The sequence below is a fragment of the Cololabis saira genome, chromosome 3 (genome assembly GCF_033807715.1).
Source record: "Cololabis saira isolate AMF1-May2022 chromosome 3, fColSai1.1, whole genome shotgun sequence".
Classification (NCBI taxonomy): Eukaryota; Metazoa; Chordata; class Actinopteri; order Beloniformes; family Belonidae; genus Cololabis; species Cololabis saira.
In genome coordinates, this window is record NC_084589.1 from 7,069,222 (window position 1) to 7,093,618 (window position 24,397).

Genomic DNA, 24,397 nt, shown 5'->3' on the forward strand with positions numbered 1-24,397 from the left:
GCCTGAAAATAGCTGGGATAGACTCCAGCAGACCCCCGTGACCCTGCAAAGGATAAAGCGGGTATAGATAATGGATGGATGGAATTTAAAATTAGTTTCCTTGACTTTGGGGGGAATGGGCCGTTTGATATAATTTGAGTGGGCTTTTTCTAATGTAGACAAACTTAAAGACTGTGAAGTGTCAGAATAAAAACCTTTGTGATAGTCGTTAAGCCTCTTATCTTTCAGAATGAAAATAAACGACGCTACCCTGCGCTCATTCCCCTCCGCTCCGCCAGGAGGCAGCAGTCGCTAGAGCCAGCAGCGGCAGCAGCACGGCGCTCCCGGGGCCGCCGTCTGCGGCTGCGCAGAAGCGGCCCCAGCCAGAAAGATGGAGGCGGTGGTGTTCGTGTTGTCGCTGGTGGACTGCTGCGCGCTCATCTTCCTCTCCGTGTACTTTGTATCCTTCATGTGCGGGTGTGGAGCACCTGAAGAACAGACCCGGGTGGCGGGTCCGGGTCCCGGCTCTCCCGGTACTCCGGTCCCCCGGGCCGGTCTACGGTCCACGGTCCGAGCCGGGGAGGCGTGGTCACGTGGTCTGGGCAGGTCTTACCTGTCCTGAACGGTGTTTTCTTCCCTGATCTGGGTGTTTTCTCGGGATCGGACTAACCTTGCGGGTCCAAAGTCCGGGTGTGAGGAGGAACCATGGGAGAAACAGAGCTGTGGTTGTTCCAGCCCCAGGTCCGGGCTGAACTAGACCTGGGGGAGCTGGTTCTGTCCTCACCCGTCCAGATTTACAGGTTACTGCGCTTTAATCACAGGATCTAACAGGAGACTCAGCTACTGGGTTGATTTGATTTGATTTGATTTATTTTTGTACATGTAAAGAAAAACAACACTTTATGAGAAGTTTAAGAAAACAAAACAACAAAACAAAGAATTTCATCCTTTAAAACTTGCTATCTTGATTTACATGTGCCTACATGTACATAGTCCTACCCCCATTGACTGATCATTTAACCCGTATTTATAAATATTCACACACTGTACTCACACTGCTAAATAACAGTAGCCTATTATTATTATTATTATTATTATTATTATATACTGTAATTATACTCACACATACATATACATGCATACATACATACACACACACACATAGTTGAATATTTCTATACAGGACTGTCTCAGAAAATTAGAATATTGTGATAAAGTTCTTTATTTTCTGTAATGCAATTAAAAAAACAAAAGTCATACATTCTGGTTTCATTACAAATCAACTGAAATATTGCAAGCCTTTTATTATTTTAATATTGCTGATCATGGCTTACAGTTTAAGAAAACTCAAATATCCTATCTCAAAAAATTAGAATATTCTGGGAATTTTAATCTTAAGCTGTAAACCATAATCAGCAATATTAAAATAATAAAAGGCTTGCAATATTTCAGTTGATTTGTAGTGAATCCAGTGTTTTTGTAATTGCATTACAGAAAATAAAGAACTTTATCACAATATTCAAATTTTCTAAGACAGTCCTGTATATTTGTACACACATGCTCATATAAATATTAATATAAATATACTTATTTACACTATACTGTATCTGCTCTATATCTATGTATATATTTACTTACATAATCACACCACACATATATTTATCTATACCCATACATACCTATATGTATATGTGTGTGTATATATATATATGTGTGTGTGTGTGTGTGTGTGTGTGTGTGTGTGTGTATATATATATATATATATATATATATATATATATATATATATATATATATATATATATATATATATATATATACACATATATATACACCTATCTATACACATGCATAGATACACATATAATTTAGGTTCACGTGATTGAATATGGTATAAAAATAAAGAAACACTTGGTATTCCTGCAGAAATGGGAGGGAAAACGGGAGGTTCATCGCTGCTTGCAGCTTTAATTTCTAATTAAAACTGGATTTTGTACCTGGTGAGTTTATAAACCAGGGTTAGGTAGATGAGGCTGATGTTCAGGTGAAACGTCTGCCGACCTCCCGCGTGACCCCGGTACTGGTAACAGTAACTGGTAAGGGTTGGTGACTGATGGACTGAGTAGAACCAGTGGAATGACTGTACCAGGATCCCTGCGTGCACGTGTGACTCCTTGACAGCAGGTTCAGATCATCACCCTCTCTGATCTGGAATGTGACTACATCAACGCCAGGGCCTGCTGCTCCAAACTCAACAAAGTAGGTATTCTCTTCTCTTTCTGCAGCTCCAGCTGATCTCCAGACCTCTGCTGTCAGTGTGTGAAGGTGTTGTGGTCCAGGGGGGACATCTGGAACTGCAACCCTTCACAAACCACAGAGATGCACAGACTAACCTACCAAGTTGATCTTCTGGGTCAATGTTGGTCCTTCATGTGACCATCAGTGTCGCATGATAAGTCGACTAAAACACTAATCCGGACACAGAACACTGGACACGGTTACATGATGTTTTTTAATTCAGAATTAATTATTCCCAATTAAATAATTCAGAATTAAACTATTTTCCTTCGAGTTGGGAAGGTTCTGATTGGATAGGGGGGCGGACGTCTTTACGTATTTACGTCTACCAGAAGAACCGTAGGTGGCGTCTCTATCTGAGACCTCCTTCATTTAACTTAGCCGCTACAACTTTGAACAGGTCACCATTTTGATGTTTCCTGTTTCCATCTGTTCTTTTAATGATTTCTATTTATTAAATAAATAGTCTCTGCTCTTGACCGTGCTGCATCTTGAAACTTTGTTTGGAAAACAAGCCCAGCATGGAATATAAGCGTCATGGAGACAGACGGGCGAGGGAACGAGCAGAAAGAAAGACCAGAATTAATTTAAAGTGGAATGAGTGTAAACATGATCGTGGAATTATTTTATTCAGATTTAAAATCAGAATAAACCAGCCACTTACTTCGGATTTAAGTTTAATTCAGAATGGCCATTTTCATTCAGAATTAGGTGTTTACGTGGTTATTTTTACTCATTTGAAATCAGATTTAATTTTAATTCTGAATTAAAGAGGAATTAAACTTCCCGTGTAAACACACTCATAGAGGGGTGTGCAGACAATCTAAAAATATCTGTCTAAATTGAAGCTTGAGAGCTTGTTAATGTCACCGTGGTGATGGTGACCAGCTAACAGTAGACTTGTGTGTGTGTTCTTCTCTCCAGTGGGTGATTCCAGAGATGGTGGCTCAGTCTCTCTCCTCCATGCTGATGCTGGTCTCCATGCACTGGTTCATCTTCCTCCTCAACTTCCCTGTAGCAGCCTGGAACGTCTACAGGTACGTTCTGGTGGTGACTGGAACCGGTACTTTGCAGAACCTGTTAGGAACTAGGGGTGTAATGATACACTAATCTCATGATACAGTACGATACACGATACTGAGGTCACGATAACGATACGATATTATAGCAGTATTTTTTTAACAACCTTGAATGAGGAACATATGACTGGAAAAAATTGTATTTTATTTGAAAGACACAAAATACAAAACAATGCTGTACGTTTGTCCTATTGTTACAGTTTGTAATGCTTTATAACTGTTTAAGTTTTAAAGAGAAAGCCAGGCCAACCATTTTCCACAAACTGAACTAAAAGTAAATGTCAGGTTTGCATTATGATCTTCAGTTTCATACAAGTACAAATATTTAGCCACAAACTGAATAGTTTCTCTCATGTATGACTTGACTTTTTTCTTTTCCACAAATTTAACAACTAAAATTAAATAAATAAATAAAAGTAAATAAATACATACAATTTTACATCATAAAAAAGATTGATTCATGCTCACCTTATAAGTGTAAGAGGAGATTTATTTTAGTTAAGAAGGTTATTTTGGTAATACAGGGTTCATTATTTTATAAATATATTATTTATATTGTGATGTAAATCAGGGACTATAATGACACTAGTCAGTTTATCTGTAGTGATTAGTCTGTTTTAGATTGGGCGGAGTGATACGCCACAGTACGGCACTAGGTGCTGTGTTGATGTTCTAAAATCCTACACTGTTGAGGGACATTAAAGTACACTGGAACTCAGCAGAAGTTGTCCCCGTGTTTATCCTACTCACCACCCCAAAAAGGTTTAATTTAATAAGGTAAGGCTTAACTCTACACCAGCCTTACATCAGTAAAAGTTCAGAGCTCAAAACCTGCAAGAGTCCCGTGATCGGGACCAAAACGGTACTAGTTTCTTCTGAGCGGAGGAAGATTTTGGTCTGCGGGTCGAGGCGCGGTCGTCACCAATACACTGCGCGTTACTATCAACACAATAGATTAATATTAATAACACAATATCGCGATACAGTTTGTCACCTCCACGACACGTATCGTGACGTTTTTGTATCGCGAAATTTCGTGGCACAATATATTGTTCCACCCCTAACAGGGACTGTCTCCAGCACCCATGTTGAGTTGGTGTAAAAGCCCTGAGGACGAGCCAGAACCTGCTCTGAGGAGCCACCACTGTCTCTCTCTGTTCCTGCAGGTACATGAAGGTTCCTCTGGGGAACATGGGCGTGTTTGACCCCACGGAGATCCACAACCGGGGGCTGCTCAAGTCCCACATGAAGGAGGCCATGATCAAGCTGGGATACCACCTGCTCTGCTTCTTCATCTACCTGTACAGGTGAGAGCGGGGCTCTGCTGCTTCATCTAGTGGAGCTTTTACACTAGCACCTACTCAGCCCCACGCGTCGCCCTCCTTTCTTTTCAACACCCAGATCAGAAGTAGGAGGTTGGAGTGAAGCTGCTGTGACGTATTTGATTGTGTATCTAAAGGAAGAAGACAACAACACTAAAGATGTAGAACCTGGAGGAGATGATAGATGTGCTGCTGGGTCTGTGACTTGTTTGATATAGGGTCGCCACCTTTCAGAAATAGAAATAAGGGACGCCCCGATTTCAGCAGTGCAGGAGCCAAAAAAAAGCCCCAAAACTTCTAAACTGCATAAAAATGTGTTTATTTTATATGAAAAAACAAAATGCTTTGATTTAAAGTTTAAAGTGCTTTAATAGCATTGAACTTGCATGACTGTAAAGACCAACTGAAATATCCTTCTATGCTATTATATTATATTATATTATATTATATTATTATTATGCTATATATGTACATCCACATCAGCCCAGATGTAGAATATAGCCTACAGGTGCCTACAAGAATATGGTGTAAAAGTTAATTTATTTCAATAATTCAACTAGAATATGGTGTAAAAGTTAATTTATTTCAATAATTCAACTAGAATATGGTGTAAAAGTTAACCTATTTCAATAATTCAACTAGAATATGGTGTAAAAGTTAACCTATTTCAATAATTCAACTTAAAAGGTGAAACTAATATATTACCTACCTTATTACATGCAAAGCAAGATATGTTAAACCTTTATTTGTTATCATTTTGATGATGGAATTGTTTATTGATTTCATGAAATATTCTCTAATTTATTTTTTATTTGGGGTTTTCATAAACTGAGCCATAATCACCAAAATTATAACAAATAAAGGCTTGAAATATCTCACTTTCATTGTAGTGGGGAAATAATATATTTGTTTCACCTTAAGTTAAATTTACTACGCATGACGTTTTGCAATATATTCAAATTTTCCGACCTTCACCTGTATATTATGACATCAATAAATAAGAGCATAATATATGTCCGTATTGGTTCAATACGGAACGCAACTTTTAATTCCCAATTCCCAAGCCCTACCTGGAGGTGACGCCCGAGTCCTCCCCGCTGTCTGGCACACATAAAGATCTGGGACAGACGCAGCAGGTCCTGTTGTCCCGCCACAAAGATTTTGCTGGCCTTAATGTTTCCTGTGTTTTATTTTGTTCATTATTGATACATTTAGTGTTGATGTTTGTGTGACAGACGTGTGTATGTGTTAATGAAAATACGGGACAAATCGCGTCCCGTATTAGTTCAATACGGGACGCAACATTATTTTCTCATATAAAGGACAATTCCGTATTTTACGGGACGGGTGGCAACCCTAGTTCCATATTCAAGTTAAAAAATGAGAGAAGTTTCAAGTGGCGACGCTTTTTAATTTTTTTAGTTTGTCTCTGCGCTGCTGAAAAGTCATCTGGAGCCGTGAGCAGCTATGAAGTGACAGAGCTCCTGGTAGATCTGGTCGTTCCTTATCTCCGTCTAGATCTTTTTAATTCTCTCCTCAGCACCAGGTTTATGAACATCTGACCCTCAGAGTTGGATCACCTGCTGGTTGAATAAAATGAACCAGAATCCGTCAGAGTCTCTTTCTCTGATTTCCTCCTCCTGACTCAGACGTCTGACTCCAACCCCCCGACCAATCGGTGGTCTGTAGTGTGATGATGTCAGATACAGCCCACTCAGCAGCTTAGAACCTCGGCAGAATAGATACAGAAAAGTATCTACTCGACACGTTAGACCTCTAGTGGAAAAGAACCAAACTGAGGCGAGTCGGGCTGAGTAGGTTCTAGTGGAAAAGCACCAAAAGAGAACCAGGTGATGCAGGAAGTGTCCTGCACCGGTGCAGCAGCTCTAACATGTCCCTTCTCTGTTTCCCAGCATGATCCTGGCTCTAATCAATGACTGAGGTGATCAGCTGCCGGGCCGCAGGTCCACCCCCCTCCGGTCCAACACCAGCCCCTGCTGTCCCAGTCCAGTCTTCCTTCTGGAGAACCCTCATCACTGTGTTGCCATGACAACGGACTCATTCAACCTGTTCCAACCCTGTTTCTACCCTGCTACTGATTCAACACACCGTCACCATAGTTACCCCACCCACATCAGAGCCGCAGCCGGACCCTCATCAGAACCGGACCCCCATCAGAACCGGACCCCCATCAGAACCGGACCCTCATCAGAACCGGACCCTCATCAGAACCGGACCCTCATCAGAACCGGACCCTCATCAGAACCAGACCGGCTCCTCGTGTCCGTGTTGCAGCAGCAGCAGCTTCCGCTCTCGTGTTGAACTTTCTGAGACAACACCTTCCATGTTCGTGGCGTTGAAGTGAAAACAGAGATTCTGACAGCAGCACCGAGGTCACATGACCAGGCTGTTGCCATGGAGACCATCACCACTCCCACTTGAGTGTCCAGTTTTTGTTTTTTCATAATAAAAGTGACAGATTGGACTGCGTTTGCCTCAGTGTGATCTCTGAACCAGAACCTGCCACATTTGTGCATCACACATCATTTGTACGTTGATTGAGTGAAAGTTATTTTGATTTATGGAAGTAAATTCATGCACAGGTGGCACCTTTATTGCAGTGTGTGTGCAGTCCATCACACTGATTACATCAGGCAAAAAATTTCAGCCAAACTGCATTTTGATGTTTGTATGGTCAGCTGCACCGTACAGGTTTTACTGCTATTTCAACATTTAGTCATCACCAGAAAAATAACTTCTTTGACCATTTTCACCTGTTTCAAGTAAATTTTCACTTGAAATAAGTAGGAAAATCTGCCAGTGGGACAAGATTTATCTTCTTATTACAAGCAAAAAAAAATCTTGTTCCACTGGCAGATTTTTCTACTTATTTCAAGTGAAAATGTACTTGAAACAGGTGAAAATTGTTGTTTTTTCCAGTGATGAGTCTTGTTTTAAGTGTAATGAGATTTTTTTTACTAAAATGAGACATTTTAACTAGAAATAAGACAAATATTCTTAAGATTTAGAGTTTTTGCAGTGATCCATGTTACTTATCCTGTGAAGGACAGAGGCATATTGATAAGTTCAGAAAAGTGTTTTTTATTGTTGTGTTTTGATGTATTTGATGTAAGCCCAGTGGATATTTAAAGCTTACAGAAGGCTGCATTTAACTGCTGCTATGTCATTCCTGCAGTATTTCTGCAGCTGTTTTGGTCACTGCTATTATTTGTAATATATTACATTATTTGTAATCAGCACAAATTATCTGTCCCCATATGATAAAATCCACCATCCCCCCTGATTGTTTTTTACAACTCGAGTACTGACTGTAGGGGAGCTAGTGCGTGGCTCCAATCAACAGAGTTCCTAGAGCACCGTCTCCTCCTGATCCTGCCGTCACCAGGCTCCTCTAACAGCAGGTTCCATCGTTCCCATCCTCCCTTTAACTGTACGCTATGACCATGTGGTTGATTGTGAGATTGTTGCAGCTCCACTCGTGTGTAACTTATCTGGTGATGTGGGGACTTTCATGTCCTTCACGTGGTTGTGAACTTGTTGCTTCCACCTCTTCCTGTGGCCAGTGGGGTTGGGATTCAATTCAATTCAATTTTATTTATATAGCGTCTAATACAACAGAAGTTGTCTCTAGGATCTTTCCAGAGACCAGAACATAAACCCCCGAGGAATTATTACATAAACAATGGCAGGTAAAACTGATTTACTGATGGTGGATTACTGGTAGGCATTATATACTATATACTTATACAGGACTATCTCAGAAAATTAGAATATTGTGATGAAGTTCTTTATTTTCTGTAATGCAATTAAAAAAAAAAAAGAAAATGTCATACATTCTGGATTCATTACAAATCAACTGAAATATTGCAAGCCTTTTATTATTTTAATATTGCTGATTATGGTTTACAGTTTAAGATTAAGATTCCCAGAATATTCAAATTTTTTTAGATAAGATTTGAGTTTTCTTAAACTGTAAGCCATGATCAGCAATATTAAAATAATAAAAGGCTTGAAATATTTCAGTTGATTTGTAATGAATCCAGAATGTATGACATTTTTGTTTTTTTAATTGCATTACAGAAAATCACAATATTCTAATGTTCTGAGACAGTCCTGTATATAGATATAAATATACATATACAGTATATACATATACTTATATATATACTTACTGTATATATATATATATATAATATATAATATATATATATAATATATATAATATATATATATATATATAATATATATATAATATATATATATATATTCAGTGGTGGACAGGAACGGAGTAAATTTACTTGAGTACTGTACTTAAGTACATATCCAGAGGATTTGTACTTTACTTGAGTATTACATTTCTTTGGTACTTATTACTCTTACTTGAATACATTTCCAAGACAAATATTTTTACTTTTACTCGAGTAAATTTCTAGGAAGGCTGAAAAGTACTCGTTACTTTCAGGTCTGCTCTTTTTTCTTCTTCCCTAAAATCCTATTGGACACAAGCTGTTTTTGTCAAAGGAGGAGACCTATCACAGTGCACGCTCTCCACTGGGATGTACGTAAAGCGGAAATACGTCAAGCCTCCTCAAAACCATACCGCCAAAGTAGCCTGCGTTTGTCAAGACAGAGCCGCAACAAGTCAAGACAGAGCTGCAACAAGTCAAGACAGAGCTGCAACAAGTCAAGACAGAGCTGCAACAAGCCAAGACAGAGCCGCAACAAGTCAAGACAGAGCTGCAACAAGTCAAGACAGAGCTGTAACAAGTCAAGACAGAGCTGTAACAAGTCAAGACAGAGCTGCAACAAGTCAAGACAGAGCCGCAACAAGTCAAGACAGAGCTGTAACAAGTCAAGACAGAGCTGTAACAAGTCAAGACAGAGCTGCAACAAGTCAAGACAGAGCCGCAACAAGTCAAGACAGAGCTGTAACAAGTCAAGACAGAGCTGTAACAAGTCAAGACAGAGCTGTAACAAGTCAAGACAGAGCTGCAACAAGTCAAGACAGAGCCGCAACAAGTCAAGACAGAGCCGCAACAAGTCAAGACATAGCTGCAAAAATGGCTACGCCTGCGTCAGGAGAAGAAAGACAATCCTCTGAGTCGTCTGAGTCTGATAATGAGGACTCGGAGCAGGAACTTTCACAAAATCCTTGGCCGTATCTTAACTCAATGTTTGAGTTCGACCGAGTAAAAAACGAGGGCACAGACAAACCACAGACATTTACAACTTAATCTTTGCAACTTAAATTAATTTAGAAAAAATATAGTAATTTACTGATGTGGAAAATAAGAAATTTACTCTTACTCTTACTTTTACTTAAAGTAAATTTAAAAGCATTTACTTTTGGATACTTAAGTACCTTTAAAAGCAAGTACTTGCTGATATATATATATATATATATATCAGTATATAATTTTTTTTAGTTGAAATATATGTATTTTCCCAGTTGTAGTAAAGTCAGTGAAGGCAGCTCTCTACTCAGTTGCACATGAACTTACTTTTTTAAAACCCTGAATTCTTTATTTAAAACACACGCACAACAGTTTTCCTACAGAACTAGGCTGGACAGTACAATCACTTCTGCAACAACATCTCAGTGGAAAGTGGCTTGTTTCAGAAACCGCAGGAAAAACAGTTTCTACTGCATTTGTAACAAGTGGAGATCCTGAATGAGCTGCAGGAATCCCAGCTCCACCCACGCTTCACCTGAGTCCTCTGACGGAGGTCAGACCTCCACCCACCCGAGCTCCATGATGGAGCCCAGACCCCCACCCACCCAGCCGTACTTGCACTCTTGTCTCCATGGCAGATCTGGTCAGAAAACGCTCCACCGTTTCCCCTGTGAAAGAGGCCGGAGCTCCAGTGATCTCTGTGATGGAGGTGAGACCTCCACCCACCTCCACCTGAGGATCACAGACCACAGACCTGTTAACCAGGGCTCTACCTGAACCCAGGATGGTGCCAGACCTCCAACCAACCCCCACCTGGACGGAACAGTATGAGGGCCGGGCAGGAGGAAACATATTTGAGAGGGGAAGATTCTTTTTTATTGTGCACTTCGAGAAAAAGTTGAAATGTCGAGAAAAAAGTTGAAATGTTGAGATTATTGTTATATACAAATACAATTTCAAGAATAAAGTTGTAATTTCATGAATAATGTCGAAATTTCGCCTTTTTTCTCAACATTTCAACTTTATTCACGAAATTTTGACTTTTTTCTCAACATTTCAACTTTATTTACGAAATTTTGACTTTTTTCTCAACATTTCGACTTCTTTCTCAACATTATGAATTTTTTCTCGACATTTCGACTTTTTTCTTGAAATTATACTTCAACATTAATCTTGACATTTCAACTTTCTTCTCAACATTTCAACTTTATTCACGAAATTTTGACTTTTTTCTCAACATTTCAACTTTATTCACGAAATTTTGACTTTTTTCCCCAACATTTCAACTTTTTTCTCGACATTTTGACTTTTTTATCGAAGTAAAAAAAAAATCAAATAAAAAAAAATCTTCCTCCTGTAAAATATTATTTGTATTTAATTTTCCTCCTGCCTGGCCCTAATACTCTTCCGTACACCTGAGTTCTATGACGGAGTTCCCCCTGGACCCGTCTGAGTGAGGCCAACCCCCCCAAAGCTCTCTGGGGGTCAGACCTCCTGAGCCCCGGGGTGGAGGAGGTGAAGCTGGAGGAGGTGAAGCAGGTGAAGCTGATCCTCAGAGTCCTGCAGCTTTCTCCAGGACCAGAACTTCAGTTTGATCCAACACAGAAGTCAACAAAGAAGTGTGGAGGAAACAACAAGTAGATCTGTTAAAAACCGGTGCTTCATATGCAGCTCAAAGAAAATGTACACAAAAAATAACAGCAGGCGCAACACTGAAACACAGGTCAGGCAAAGGAAATGCAATGTTGTATAAATTCATCTATCTGTGTTAGAGTGTGAGTGTAGACGTGCTTGTCCTCTAAGCTCACTTATGTATAAACAACAGAAATGGTGAGAAAATGTGTAGAACGTGATTAAAAACATCATTATTGTTCACTGTGAGTTCTGCTGCTGTAGAAGAACCACCGAGGGAAAGTTTGTCGTCTTCATGGACTGGTGTGAGCAGGGTCTCTGACGGGGAATCGTCCTCCACAGCACACGGTCCCTGAACTCCCCACGCCTGGACAGATGTTCATCCTGCAGCTGCACAGCTGGAAACTCCTCCAGCACGTCTCCAAGAACCCAAAACTATTCAAATATTCAACTAGTGAAACAATAAAACCACACCAGAGTGCAGACCAGAGGGAGGAGAGACCAGACGAGACAAATGGGGCTTTTCCACTAAAACCTACTCAGCTCTACTCGACCTGGTTTCTTTTCCATAACAATTCAGCACCTGGAGAAGTAGGAGGTTGGAGTGAAGCTGCTGTGACGTATTTGATTGTGTATCTAAAGGAAGAAGACAACAACACTAAAGATGTAGAACCTGGAGGAGATGATAGATGTGCTGCTGGGTCTGTGGCTTGTGTTTGATGTCAAGTTAAAAAATGAGAGTGAGAGAAGCTTCAAGCGGCGACGCTTTTTTTTTCTTCTAATTAGTCAGCAGGGTACGACGGAGTATTAGGGCCAAACTAAGACAAAAAAAAATGGAAATTATGAGAATAAAGTCATAATAATACGAGAATAAAGTCGTAAAATTACGAGAATAAAGTCGTAATAGTAAATATATTATAAATATATAAATATAACTTCACAAGATGCTCAATATTCCTCATTTTAACACAGGGAGAAGACTGCTCTTCCTGTTAGAGTTCTCATAAATTATATTCTCGTAATTTTACGACTTTATTCTCGTAATATTATGACTTTATTCTCAAATTATGACTTTATTCTCATAATATTACGACTTTATTCTCATAATATTACGACTTACGGTAATTCTATTACGACTTTATTCTCGTAACATTATGACTTTATTCTCGTAATTCTCTCCTCAGCCCCCGACCAATCGGTGGCCTGTAGTGTGATGATGTCAGATACAGCCGACTCAGCAGCTTAGAACCTCGGCAAAGTAGATACAGAAAAGTATCTACTCGGCACGTTAGACCCCTAGTGGAGAAGAACCAAACTGAGGCGAGTCGGGCTGAGTAGGTACTGGTGGAAAAGCACCAGAAAAGCACACAGGGGAGAAGACGTCACGTCATACATGACAGGAGAACTCTGTTGTCATACATGTGAGAATAGATGGCTCTCACACGATGGCTAAGAACGTACCACACCACACATGCATAAGTGACAGCAGACAACGCAGCATTGTCTTCCATGATGGCTGAGAAGGTTCCACTGTCCCACACAACGGCTGACGGTTCATATTTCCAACGCTGTGTGTGTCAGGGAGAAGCTGCAGAACACAGAACCCTCCTGGTTCTGCAGGCTCAGAAGTCCTGAATAAATACGGGGGTGGACAATAAATAAGAGGAGGAGGAGTCCAGCTGCACCTCCGGCCTGGTGGCCACGCCTCCACCCAGCAGATATCCAATCAAGTCTTTGCTCTGCTCCATTCAAGTGTCTCCAGGCTCTTAGTGCCGCTCACAGCCACGCTGAAGAGCATCAGCTGTCCATGCTGCTGCATCCTGATGGAAACACAAACAAACATAAGAAGAGACACCCCCACATACTAGGGGTGTAACGATACACTAATCTCACCATACGGTACGATACACCATATTGAGGTCACGATAACGATACGATATTATAGCAGTATTTTTTAACAACCTTGAATGAGGAACATATGACTGGAAAAAAATGTCTTTTATTTGAAAGACACAAAATACAAAACAATACTGTGCGTTTGCCCTATTGTTACAGTTTGTAATGCTTTATAACTGTTTAAGTTTTAAAGAGAAAGCCAGGCCAACCATTTTTCACAAACTGAACTAAAAGTAAATAGTTCATGGAGAAAAAAGTCAAAATGTCGAGAAAAAAGTCGAAAGGAAAAAGGAAGAAAAAAAATGAAAAAAAAAACGGGAAAAAAGAAGTGTCGAAATGTCGAGAAAAAAGTCAAAAAAGAAAAGGGAAAAAAAAGAGGAAAGATATAAAAAATAAGAAAAAAGAAGAAAGTGTCAAAATGACGAGAAAAAAGTCGATAGGAAAAAGAAGGAAAAAATTGGGAAAAAAAGAGAAAAGAAGAAGAAAAGGGAAAAAAAAAAGGTTAAACATTTTTGAAAAAGCTCCAGAAAGCCACTAGGGCGGCGCTAAAGGGTTGCCGACCCCTGGGCTTGATCAAATTGTGAAAGGGTGGTTTGCCCTATTGTTCCAGTTTGTAATGCTTTATAACTGTTTAAGTTTTAAAGAGAAAGCCAGGCCAACCATTTTCCACAAACTGAACTAAAAGTAAATGTCAGGTTTGCATTATGATCTTCAGTTTCATACAAGTACAAATATTTAGCCACAAACTGAATAGTTTCTCTCATGTATGATTTGACTTTTTTCTTTTCCAGAAATTTAACAACTAAAATTAAATAAATACATAAAAGTAAATAAATACATACAATTTTACATCATAAAAAAGATTGATTCATGCTCACCTTATAAGTGTAAGAGGAGATTTATTTTTGTTAAGAAGGTTATTTTGGTAATTCAGGGTTGATTATTTTATAAATATATTCTTTATATTCTGATGTAAATCAGGGACTATAATGACACTAGTCAGTTTATCTGTAGTGATTAGTCTGTTTTAGATTGGGCGGAGTGATACGCCACAGTACGGCACTAGGTGCTGTGTTGATGTTCTAAAATCCTACACTGTTGAGGGACATTAAAGTACACTGGAACTCAGCAGAAGTTGTCCCCGTGTTTATCCTACTCACCACCCCAAAAAGGTTTAATTTAATAAGGTAAGGCTTAACTCTACACCAGCCTTACATAAGTAAAAGGTTTAATTTAATAAGGTAAGGCTTAACTCTACACCAGCCTTACATCAGTAAAAGTTCAGAGCTCAAAACCCCCCAAGAGTCCCGTGATCGGGAACAAAACGGTACCAGTTTCTTCTGAGCGGAGGAAGATTTTGGTCCGCGGGTCGAGGCGCGGTCGTCACCAATACCCTGCACGTTACTATAGATTAATAGATTAATATTAATAACCCAATATCGCGATACAGTTTGTCACCTCCACGACACGTATCGTGACGTTTTTGTATCGCGAAATTTCGTGGCACGATATATTGTTACACCCCTACCACATACACGTGTAACCCTCCCAGACTCCACCCCCCTCAGGCACATACGTGGAAGAGAAGCAGTTACAGTTCCATCAGTCATGGTACTGCCCTCTAACAGCTCATTATTAGCTCTCTTAGAAATGTTTCCATCCTTCTAAAAGTGGTTCTTGTGAGGTCATTCCATTGCTGGGCTTATTATGCCCTTTTGGTAATAAACATTTTTTATTTTTTGGTTTACTATTCTACAACTAGGTGTGGAAATGATGTCCATGGCCGATCAATGGGAAACTCTTTGCTCAACTATAGCCGGCCTCAAACCTGTGACCAGACCATTAGACTTTTGCCGTCCCTCCCTAAACGCAGAACTAGCTGTGTGTAGGGCCTCATCTTCCAACGGGGGCCACGTTTTGCGCGAGGGGACGCATTTGCACGGCAATACATATGCTAATTGATGCACATATGTGCTACCGGGAGGAGGAGGGGGGAAAAAGAGATCTGAATGGTTTGAGTAATCAGGCCGTGCAATGATTGGCAGCACCTGAAATCTGACCAATCAGAAGGTGCAGGCAGGCTCTTGCAGAGATTTAAACTTTTCATCCAAAATACATCACAAATCAGGAGCAAGAGAAGAAAAAAGGCAAAACACGAGGAAACTCGTGCTTCACTTGGATGTTGTTGAAATAAAACACCTGAGCTGCTGCTCATTAGACAGGAATCTGTCTCCATCTCTGTCTGGACTGGAGGATTGTTTTTCCAGCCGTGATGAACATTTATTGAACGCCTTGTTAACGCCCCATGTATTCACCTCTGTTGAAAAAGAGTGGTAAAATGACCAGGTGGCCGTATATATGCTACAAACTTTAGCCAATATATAATAAATTGGCTGTAGTTTTATATCAATTTATAATGTTAATAAGTTTGACTCTTTTTAATGAGATAAATGTGCGTCTGTAAAAGGAACATGAGCGTGTTTAACTCTGATTTCAGACCTGCGAGACCTGATTTCAGTTTTTTGTGGGGGGTTGAGGTGGTGGAGGTAACTTTCTTTTGATGAGTAATTGATCGCTATTTGTGACTTGTTTATTTCAGTTATAAGTTTTTTATTTAATATTTATTTATTATTTCAGGTTGATTTGATTTGACTTATACAGTCAAACTACTTTATCTATACATACCTACATATGTTATTATTGATAAAGGTTGTCAAGTTAAATGGCATGTTGTGATACGTTCATTTTGTAGCAATGATACATTTTGGATGGGGAGAGGTTTTAGGGTGGGGGGGCCCCAAATAACATTTCACTTAGGGCCCCAATTTGGTCAGGGGCAGCCCTGGGTGGAGGACAGTTATTTATACTGTGTGGATGGACGTATGAGGACAGTTATTTTATTGTGTTGTTGGACGTGTAGTTTAGGACTAAGTTCAGCAAATGATCCCAGAGCAAAGCAGAAAGCAGCGGGTCCTCACCCCCGATCCCCTCTGGGTCCTGGGGGTCCAGGAAGGGGGCGGGTCCCCAGATTCGGACCGTCCCGTCGTCGGAGGCGCTGGCCAGCAGTCCGGGCAGAACCGGGTTCCAGCTGACACAGTTCACCGTCCGGTTGTGTCCCGTCAGCTCTGCGATGGGCAGCTCGCTGCGCCGGTGCCAGATGTAGACTTTGTGGTCTGAAGAGACACGTCACATGACTTACACACACATTACACACACATTACACGCTTATCAGCTTCAATCCTGATCACTGCAAAAACTCTAAATCTTACCAGGAATATTTGTCTTATTTGTAGTTAAAATGTCATTTTTAGTCAAACAATCTCATTACACTTAAAAAAAGACTCATCACTGGAAAAAAATAACTTGTTATTTGACAATTTTCACCTGTTTCAAGTAAATTTTCACTTGAAATAAGTAGAAAAAAATCTGCCAATGGAACAAGATTTATCTTCTCATTACAAGCAAAAAAATATTGTTCCACTGGCAGATTTTTTTCTACTTATTTTAAGTGAAAATCTACTTGAAACAGGTGAAAATTGTCAAATAAGTTATTTTTCTGGTAATGGTAATGGTAATGACTCTTGTTTTAAGTGTAATGAGATTTTTTGACTAAAAATGAGACATTTTAACTAGAAATAAGACAAATATTCCTGGTAAGATTTTGAGTTTTTGCAGTGTGTGTGTGTTCTGCTATTCTGTCATGTTGTCTTTGTATGTTTATATACTTAGATATACGTATTATATTTACATAATAGTTATAATATATTTATATCATAGTTACATTATATTTATTATAGAGCTTACATCTTGTATTAAACAGGTTATTTTAGTAAAAATGATAAATATACAAATTAGTGTATAGTATAAAAAATAAATACAGACAGTTGTGGAAAGGGGGTGGGATTAAATGCATTTATTCTTCCTCCCACTCCTTTTCCAACATGTAACTTGAAATATGTGTTCTGGTGTTGTTTTTTTTCTTTATGTGGTGGAATGCCCACCTGGATTTGTTTTCTTGTCTTTTTTCTTGTTTTTTATACATATTCAAAAATAAACGAAAAATGAAACGAAACTTTTACCTTTAGAGTTAAACCATAAGGTCTTGCTCTTATTGGATTTGCAGACACACATCAATCTAGCTCTGCATGACAGGCCTTACAGGACCTTTCTGAATGGCCCTCAGGACTGTTGCCATGGTGATGTGGAGCACCTGTAACCTGTGAGCGGTGTCAGTCTGCAGGGGGAGCTGAATAAAGATCTCATGGTCTTGCCTTCACTGCCACTGGCAATGAAATCTTCATTGTGCCCTCCGAAGCAGGAGTGGATGGTGTAGAAGCCCTGGGTCACTCCCTGGTACTTCCTGACCAGAACCCGGTCCTGCAGGTCCCACAGGTGCACGCCCTGCAAGAGACGGGCCGTCAGAGCCGTGACAGTACCGGGCCAGCACCAGCCCGGGGGGCAACCGAACTACGGCTGAAACTATGGGCAGAAATATGTGCCACTAGAAACTGAATTTAAATAATTTATATTTGAATTTGAATTGCCCAACTTGAATAATTGCATTAAAAAACTGAATCTGAATCACATAATTTGAATTTGTATTGTTTAATTTGAATCATTGCATTGAAAAACTGAATCTGAATAGCATAATTTGAAATTTAATTTAATAGTTTGGAACTGAATTTCTATAAACTTGAAACTGAATGTCACATTATGAAATTGAATTCAATTGTTCTGAAACTGTATTTGATCCTCACTGAAAATTCAACTCTCTTTATACTTTCACATTCAGTTCTCACAATTCAAATTCAGTTCTTGCAATTCAATTTCAATTTACTGGAGTTACTGTGCCAGACATCCGGGTTGTTGAGGAAGAGCAATCGAGTGCAGATACAAACTACTATAACCTATTTTCTTTCAAAAATATAAACGACTAATGGGAGCTAGATATTTCCAAACCTATTGTGTTTTCTCCATTCTGTGTAAAAAGTGTAGATTTATATCTTGCCGTTTAGTAGAAACATTTCTGCTGAGGAGTGTGTGAAGATTTTATTAGTTTTAGTTAGATTTTATTTATTAGTTCCAAACTAATAAATTCAATTTCAAATGATGTGATTCAGATTCAGTTTTTCAATGCAATGATTCAAATTAAACAATACAAATTCAAATTATGTGATTCAGATTCAGTTTTTTAATGCAATTATTCAAGTTGAGCAATTTAATTTAAATATAAATGATTCAAATTCAGTTTCTAGTGGCACATATTTCTGCCCATATGAAACGATTCCTCGAATAATTTGAGTAATTCGATTACAAAAAATGATGGAGGAATTTTCTCTGCCTCGAGGAATCGTTTAATTTTGCAGCTCAAAGCAGGTATTTCCACCAGACTACGTTTAATGCGACACAACGCGCTGACGCCACATATGTAAAAGAAGAAAGAGGCGGATATGTTTGGTTTTAACTAAAAGAAAAACCAGAAAATGTCAAAAGTGTGGCAGCATTTCCAGCTGGCCACTACACTGCAAAAACTCAAAATCTTAACAAGAATATTTGTCTTATTTCTAGTTAAAATGTCTCATTTTTAGTAAAAAAAAATCTCATTACACTTAAAACAAGACTCATCACTGGAAAAAACAACAATTTTCACCTGTTTCAAGTAGATTTTCACTTAAAATAAGTGAATTGTAATGAGAAGATAAATCTTGTCCCACTGGCAGATTTTTCTACTTATTTTAAATGAAAATTTACTTGAAACAGGTGAAAATTGTCAAATAACAAGTTATTTATCTGGTGATGACTCTTGTTTTAAGTGTAATGAGATTTTTTGACAAAAAATGAGACATTTTAACTAGAAATAAGACAAATATTCCTGGTAAGATTTTGAGTTTTTGCAGTGAAAGGCAACACTTGCATGTTTCACTGTAAGACAGAGCTGATACACAACAGTACGTCCTCAAAGCTGCAGCTTCTCCACCAACACCCTGGTTACTCTGAGAGCGGAGGACTCTTTAACTAAACAAAAATGTTTTATCCGATCAATGGATGGAATTTTCAGTAGAATTACTAAAGTATTGGATAGCTGCAGCCCCAGTGCCGTAACCCTGTGAATAGAGAAAACGAGGTGCTCACCTGAGTGGCCACGTTAAGAAGAGCCAATCTTCCGTTTCTGGAGACGGTGAAGGACATGATGGGATGGTCCTCCTGCACTCTGGAATTGGACCACAGATATGACAGAGAAGGGTCTGAATGTGTGTTAGGGGGGATAAATCACACATGAAAATGCTCGTTCCCTGTGGCCGTAAACAGAATATAATGGCTGCAGACGATGGATGGATGGATGCAGCATTAACTTGAATCCAACCATGGAGCCTGTTCTGTATCCATCAAATGCAGGGAGAGTTATATCTGTGTTTCAGAGATGCTTTCTGGCACCAATCCTCACTCTACCTGCAGCCCAACCAGACCTGCAACCTGGATAACCTGCAAAGCAACAACCCTTTTGACTTGGAATCCTGTCAGAAAAACATTGAGGGTAAAAATCCCCTGAGAGCCCGGATCATTGCCAGAGGTGAAGACCTGTCAGAGAACACAACTTCACTACTAGTGAACTGGGTTGTTTTGGTTTGATTCCTGCCGGGGACACTGTGGGCGCTGAAGTGCGTGTTAGTTCCCCCGAGGTAGAGCAGCGTGTTAAATGTTTGATTTTGATGGAGTCAGCCCTTGAACTAAAGAGCCAAACTGGTCGTAATCTGCTCAGTACGGGTCTTTACTTACATGTTTCTGTCTGTCAGGTCCTCGAAGTTGTATCCTCGAACGCGCTGGTGGGTGTCAGACGCCAGGACCGTCCGGCTGTCGCCCAGGCAACAGAGACACTGGACCCGAACCCCCTCCCACGAGTCCAGCAGGTTCCCGTCCAGGTCCTGAGGGGAGGCACAGGTTAAAACAAAGCCAGAGGCAGGAACCAGTAGGAACCAGTACCAGGCCAGTGTTAGGGTGAGATGTTAGGAATGTGTTAACGCATTATTAACGCGCAGGATAAAGAAAAAAAAAAAAAAGCGCATTATCTTATATCTGGCGGTCAACGGCACCCGTAGCTTGAAGTATGGTGGAGTTTTGAACGGCAAGTTCACTTTCAAAAACATGCAGATGGTTCGCTGGACAAGACTAAAGTTATTTGCATGTACTGTTCATTTGAAATGAATTACCATCGATGCACGTCGAGTCTCAAATACCACTTGCAGTAATAATCCCCCCCCCCCTCGTCAAAAGCAGACAACACTGGATAGCAGTTTGCAGTTTTGGTTAGACATAATTACATGGAAAATGGAACTGACCAATGCATTTCTTGTACAATGTTTGTGATGCATATGGTTCATTGTTTTACATTGAGCTGCTTAAAAAAAACAAGGAATCTTAAAAGGGACCTATTATGGCATCTAATACCTATTTTAACCCTCCGGGACACCTTTAATAATTGTTACACTCTGACCCCTTCGCGCAGAAAACGCGCTTTTCATAAGGTAGCTTTAAAACATATTATACATTAATATTATATTCTACTTTAATTGAGCTAATTTCTTTCATCAATATCTGACCTATGTATTGATATCAAATATTGATGATTTTTTAAAGATTTAACCCTTTAAATGCCAGGTTTTTGTCACGATGCCACCATGTTTTTAGATGAAAAAAACAGAAAAATTGAATTATTTTCAATATACTACATGCAAAGTAGATTTTTTTGTTTTGGGTTATTACAGCCTGGGATATGTCAATGATGAGTAGCAACATTGATTTTCATGCATTATTATTTTTTGTGCAGTGTCAAATAGTTACACTTAGACCCCTTCGCGCAAAAACCGCGCTTTTCATAAGGTAGCTATAAAACATATTATACATTAATATTATATTCTACTTTAATTGAGCTAATTTCTTTCACCAAAGTCTGACCTAAGTATTGATATCAAATATTCATGATTTTTTAAAGATTTAACCCTTTAAATGCCAGGTTTTTGTCACGATGCCACCATGTTTTTAGATGAAAAAAACAGAAAAATTGAATTATTTTCAATATACTACATGCAAAGTAGATTTTTTTGTTTTGGGTTATTACAGCCTGGGATATGTCAATGATGAGTAGCAACATTGATTTTCATGCATTATTATTTTTTGTGCAGTGTCAAATAGTTACACTTAGACCCCTTCGCGCAAAAACCGCGCTTTTCATAAGGTAGCTATAAAACATATTATACATTAATATTATATTCTACTTTAATTGAGCTAATTTCTTTCACCAATATCTGACCTAAGTATTGATATCAAATATTCATGATTTTTTAAAGATTTAACCCTTTAAATGCCAGGTTTTTGTCACGATGCCACCATGTTTTTAGATGAAAAAAACAGAAAAATTGAATTATTTTCAATATACTACATGCAAAGTAGATTTTTTTGTTTTGGGTTATTACAGCCTGGGATATGTCAATGATGAGTAGCAACATTGATTTTCATGCATTATTATTTTTTGTGCAGTGTCAAATAGTTACACTTAGACCCCTTCGCGCAGAAAACGCGCTTTTCATAAGGTAGCTATAAAACATATTATACATTAATATTATATTCTACTGCGTGTGTGTGAGTCAGTTTAGGTGAGGCAGGAGCTGCAAACAATTTGGTGGTGCTCCATGCAGATGGGACTGTCACACTTTCTGCAGGTGGAGCAGACTTGTTTGTTGCTGGTGCTCAAAACACACTGCCTCCTCCTCTGGGTGGTGTGTGGGGATGGGCTTGCACTTGAGCTTGGACCTGGGTCTCCTTTGAGTTCAGCACCAACACCAAGGCCGCAGCAGCTGGTGTGCGGGGAGGTGGCGTCTCCTTGCCATTTGTGGAGCCACAAGAGTCTTCCCCAGCTCCTCAATGAACAGCCTCCTCTGCTAACTTTTTCCCCGTTGCCATGAGGGATCCACGGTGGTCCAAAGGATGAAAGAAAATTTCACTGCTACTGAATTTCCCCACTTCTGGAAGTCTCATCTTCCTCACTGTCAGAGGACACATCCAAGCTCTCAGAAGACGATTCAGACACCGGTTCCTCGTCTGTAGTATCTGTGTTCTCTGTGTCAGATTCCTCTTGCTCGCGATCAGAATCAGACTCCATCGCTATGTCCAAAGCGTTGTGCACTCAATAGGCTCTCTCCATCTTGCCAAATAAGAAATTACTAGTTCCACAGGTTGCATTTTTATAAACTTTGGCTGCAGTCGCAGCTGTGTAAACGACTCAACAAAAAGCAGGAGTTTGTCTATGGCTGCACCTTTCATGTGATTCAAAATGCCCCATGTTTGGATTTATTTGTGTTTATGGACCTCTTGTGTAAGTGTGTGTGGTGTGCATTTATACAAAATAATCTTAGGGGGGCTTTAAACTTCTGCACAAAAACCATGTGAATGAATGAAAACAGTGGCACTTGAAAGCCTTTGCTCATAATGTCATAAGGTCACACACACACACACACACACCACACACACACAAACACACACACACACACAAACACACACACATACACACACACACATATACTAACTGTACATGCACACATACACACACACACACACACATGAAGGGAGGGGGAGGGGTGAATTGTGACGGTGCCATCCAGTGGAAATAGCATGTTTTTTCTCCATATGCCAAATATGGTAAAAATGAGGTAATCTGGTTCAGAGTAGTAAATATGATCAATTCCAAGGCAAAAGACCAGATTGACACCTAGATATAATAAAATGCATTTATTATGCTTTAATGGAAGCGAGATCAAAAATTGAAGTTTGAATGGGTTTCAATGGCGCGTTTTTTGCGCTAAGGGGTCAGAGTGTAACAATTGTATTTTACAGAGTGTATTTTAGACTTACTGTAGGAGCTGAGCTGGAAATATAAAGATCATATAAAAATACACAATCTCACCAAAATTCATGCCATATGGATGAACTCAGCCAAAATTATCCAAAAATGAAAAGTGAAAAGCGCGTAAAATGCGCCTAGGTGTCCCGGAGGGTTAAACAGGCCTTGAATGTCTTAAAAACAAGCTTTTGATTGTTTTTGCTAAATAAATTAGAAATTCAGTCTCTGATCCATGTCTTTATCTTCCCATTCTCTCACCTCATTATCTATGCAGGATTCTGAGTGGGCGGGGCTATGATAATGAGGCTCTGTGCTGATTGGCTGCTGGAATGACGCGATACACCGCTACAAAAAAATGGCAGAGGCTCCGGCCGGAGGATTTAGTTGTGGGTGTGGTTTCACGCATCGGAGTCCAACCGATGTAAATCGCATTTTGGTTCCGTAACGACGGGAGCAGAATCTTATTGGCTCGTAGATCCACATCACACTGGACGGCTCATCCGGGCGGCTGTACAGACACTGCAGAATTTGGTTTCTTTCCTCCTTCTCTGAGTTGTGAGGCTGAGGGGAGACCACTTTATATATGTTAAAGCAAGAAAAAACCTGTTTTTCAGAATAGGTCCCCTTTAAGTTAGTCTTTACAAGTGTAAAGTTGGGGACTACATTGTGTTTGTATTTATTACATTCAGGTCAAAAGCTTTTTTTTTGTGGAAAGTTGAATAAACATTGACATTAAAAAAATACCTTGGGTATATAAGGTAGGTACCTAAGGTAATTTAGAACAGCAAAAAATGTGTGGAGTTCGATAAATAATGAGTTATCTAAAATGCAGTGGAGTGGTTCTTTAGGCTCACGAATCTGAAACTATAACATCAACATCGTGGGCCGTGTTGTCGCTATATTTCCTGAGTTTTCAGACTCCTCTGCAGCTTTTTTGTCTGCTTGTTTGTTAATTTCCAAAAGGCAATGATAATCTTGTGACGTTTTCGAGCATTATTGAAGACTTTAGGAGAGGGCAAACGTGAAAGCGTTGTAAAAAAGTTGTAATTTAAAACAAAAAAAGATTTCATTTAATTTTGTATTTATTTCATTGACATATTT

At 39.4% G+C, this 24,397-nt stretch overlaps 2 protein-coding genes across 3 annotated transcripts in view; one reads left to right on the top strand and one right to left on the bottom strand.

Moving 5' to 3' along the window:
- Positions 1–363: 363 nt before the first annotated feature.
- On the top strand, positions 364–7,163 carry LOC133440841 (protein cornichon homolog 4). Its single transcript, XM_061718169.1, has 5 exons — positions 364–439; positions 2,170–2,238; positions 3,202–3,314; positions 4,523–4,663; positions 6,592–7,163. Exons 1-5 carry the CDS (start codon positions 371–373, stop codon positions 6,617–6,619), a joined length of 420 nt encoding a protein of 139 aa, XP_061574153.1. The 5' UTR covers positions 364–370; the 3' UTR covers positions 6,620–7,163.
- Positions 7,164–10,156: 2,993 nt separating this feature from the next.
- Positions 10,157–24,397, bottom strand: part of LOC133424963 (WD repeat-containing protein 26-like) — a 28,562-nt gene continuing 14,321 nt past the window's right edge. The window contains exons 10-14 of one of the 2 annotated variants that reach the window (XM_061715584.1): positions 20,179–20,324; positions 19,534–19,612; positions 17,673–17,802; positions 16,380–16,574; positions 10,157–13,325 (exon numbers count right to left, since the gene is read on the bottom strand). In XM_061715584.1, coding sequence (XP_061571568.1) covers positions 13,303–13,325; positions 16,380–16,574; positions 17,673–17,802; positions 19,534–19,612; positions 20,179–20,324 — 573 coding nt within the window. In that variant the 3' untranslated portion in view covers positions 10,157–13,302. Of the gene's footprint in view, positions 13,326–16,379; positions 16,575–17,480; positions 17,803–19,533; positions 19,613–20,178; positions 20,325–24,397 lie in introns of those variants that run through there. The other variant, XR_009770926.1, reaches the window with a different exon arrangement.

Excerpts from the sequence above, each read along its gene's own strand:
- LOC133440841 (XM_061718169.1), top strand. The coding sequence starts at position 371 with ATGGAGGCGGTGGTGTTCGTGTTGTCGCTGGTGGACTGCTGCGCGCTC. Across the intron at positions 440-2,169 it reads TCTTCCTCTCCGTGTACTTT|ATCATCACCCTCTCTGATCT; the intron begins GTATCCTTCATG and ends CAGCAGGTTCAG. Across the intron at positions 3,315-4,522 it reads GCAGCCTGGAACGTCTACAG|GTACATGAAGGTTCCTCTGG; the intron begins GTACGTTCTGGT and ends CTGTTCCTGCAG.